The 1,557-nt window shown below is 46.4% G+C and overlaps 2 protein-coding genes across 2 annotated transcripts; both read left to right on the top strand.

Moving 5' to 3' along the window:
* Positions 1–380: 380 nt before the first annotated feature.
* Positions 381–695, top strand: F5J12DRAFT_946520 (uncharacterized protein; the record flags this gene model as incomplete). Its single annotated transcript, XM_051749751.1, has 2 exons — positions 381–568; positions 618–695. Exons 1-2 carry the CDS (start codon positions 404–406, stop codon positions 693–695), a joined length of 243 nt encoding a protein of 80 aa, XP_051605071.1. The 5' UTR covers positions 381–403.
* Positions 696–952: 257 nt separating this feature from the next.
* On the top strand, positions 953–1,349 carry F5J12DRAFT_887987 (uncharacterized protein; the record flags this gene model as incomplete). Its single annotated transcript, XM_051747223.1, has 3 exons — positions 953–1,114; positions 1,177–1,218; positions 1,284–1,349. The coding sequence occupies 3 exons, from the start codon at positions 953–955 to the stop codon at positions 1,347–1,349; spliced, it is 270 nt and encodes an 89-aa protein (XP_051605070.1).
* Between the last annotated feature and the right edge of the window lie 208 nt (positions 1,350–1,557).

Here is a 1,557-nt window from a genome sequence, read left to right as displayed (position 1 = left end):
TTGGGGACTGCTGACAAAGCTGTCACTGGAAACACTGCCTGAGGACTCCTGCTACAAAGGAAGGGTACTTTGTACCCTGGAGGGGGGGTTGTAAGGTTTGGACCAATGCTGTCAGCTGCATGTCACTTGTTCAATATTCTTTTGACATTTCTTCTACATATCTCATTTGTGATTGATCTAGTTCTTATTCACACCCATTCTTACTGATATTGCATGCCTGTTCTCTCTACTATAAAAAGGGCCATGTATCTTAACATACGGGGGGAATTTTCCTACATACCAGAAATACAGACCTTGGTGTCTTGGAACTTCGAGGTAACCACAGGAAAGCTCCTTGTGTAGTGTTGTTGCAAGTGCCTCACTTTGCTGTTGCCACTACACAGGTCCAGGTGCTTTCAGGAAAATGGGCTTGAGTGATTCACTAGAGGACTTATTGGACAGGTATCTACTTTGCTTGATCTGGCTGAGGAGGAGGATCGAGTTGAGTTGGGCTGCTGCAGAAGAGTTGCTGTGGCAGTCTGAAGCTGCACTAGATGATCCCGAGAATGTTTTTTCTAGGAAAGAGGAGGTGTGCACGGTTTCTCTGGTTAACTTTTGAACGACTTGATGGGTTGTAGATGTTATCTAATGCAGACGAGGCTGAGAGGAAATTATCTGCTTCATACCAGCTGCCTGCTGATCCCATGGAGGCATAACTTACCTGATACCTTCTCAACTTTAGTCCAGCTCTGCAGCTGGAATTGTGTCATATGTCACAAATGATTCGAAAACGAGAAATACGAAATTCTGAAACCATACATGTATAGCTCGAATCTCTGCATATTCCAGTACTAGGCACTGAATTTTGGTCCTTCCTTGGAGGTATGTACATCACCTGTGCAGCGCCACTTGATGTTTCTTATCCCTTACCCTCCGTGCTCTGCAGTACGAAGTCGCCACCAACACAGAGACCATGGATTTATTGGTCTCTCTAGCATATGTTGCGGCAGCGGAGGGCGCTCTTGAGGAGCCCTTCCCGTGTGGAATGGGCCTACATGTCCCAGTTCCCCAAGGTAGCACTGTCATAGTCGATGACAACGGGTTGTGCAACTTTGATGCTCTACCTGATCAGGAGGTAAATCTTCAGCTGTTATTTTGTGGCTGGCAGTCATTGACGGTGATTGTACACTTGTACAGATGTGTAAGATGATAATAACGCTTCTGGAGAGGCTTCCTCCGGTGTGTATACTTGTTTCGTGTGTCTTGATAACGTGGGACACCGGACTGATGACTTTGGCCCCTAGATCGCTGCGATGAAGCAGTTTTTATTAAAGAACCCAACAGCGAGATCGCAGGATATGGATTCTTAGACTCCCCCAGCTGCTTGGTCCCTTTTGAAGTGGTGAGTTCATGGAGTATCTATGGCTTGCATCGAGGAAGCTCATGGCTTCGTGCAGGTGCTTCGCATCATGCACAGCCCACATCTGGGAACTGAAGAACAGAAAAGACTTGCTTGGGAACATCAGTTAGTCAGTTGCATCTTGCAATGTCTATGCCTGTATTTGTGCATTGAATGCC

The sequence above is a fragment of the Pisolithus orientalis genome (genome assembly GCF_024613125.1).
Source record: "Pisolithus orientalis strain OTSU chromosome Unknown F5J12scaffold_2, whole genome shotgun sequence".
Taxonomy (NCBI): Eukaryota; Fungi; Basidiomycota; class Agaricomycetes; order Boletales; family Pisolithaceae; genus Pisolithus; species Pisolithus orientalis.
The sequence above is the reverse complement of the archived record's forward strand: the minus strand, read 5'-3'. Positions and strand labels throughout refer to the sequence as shown.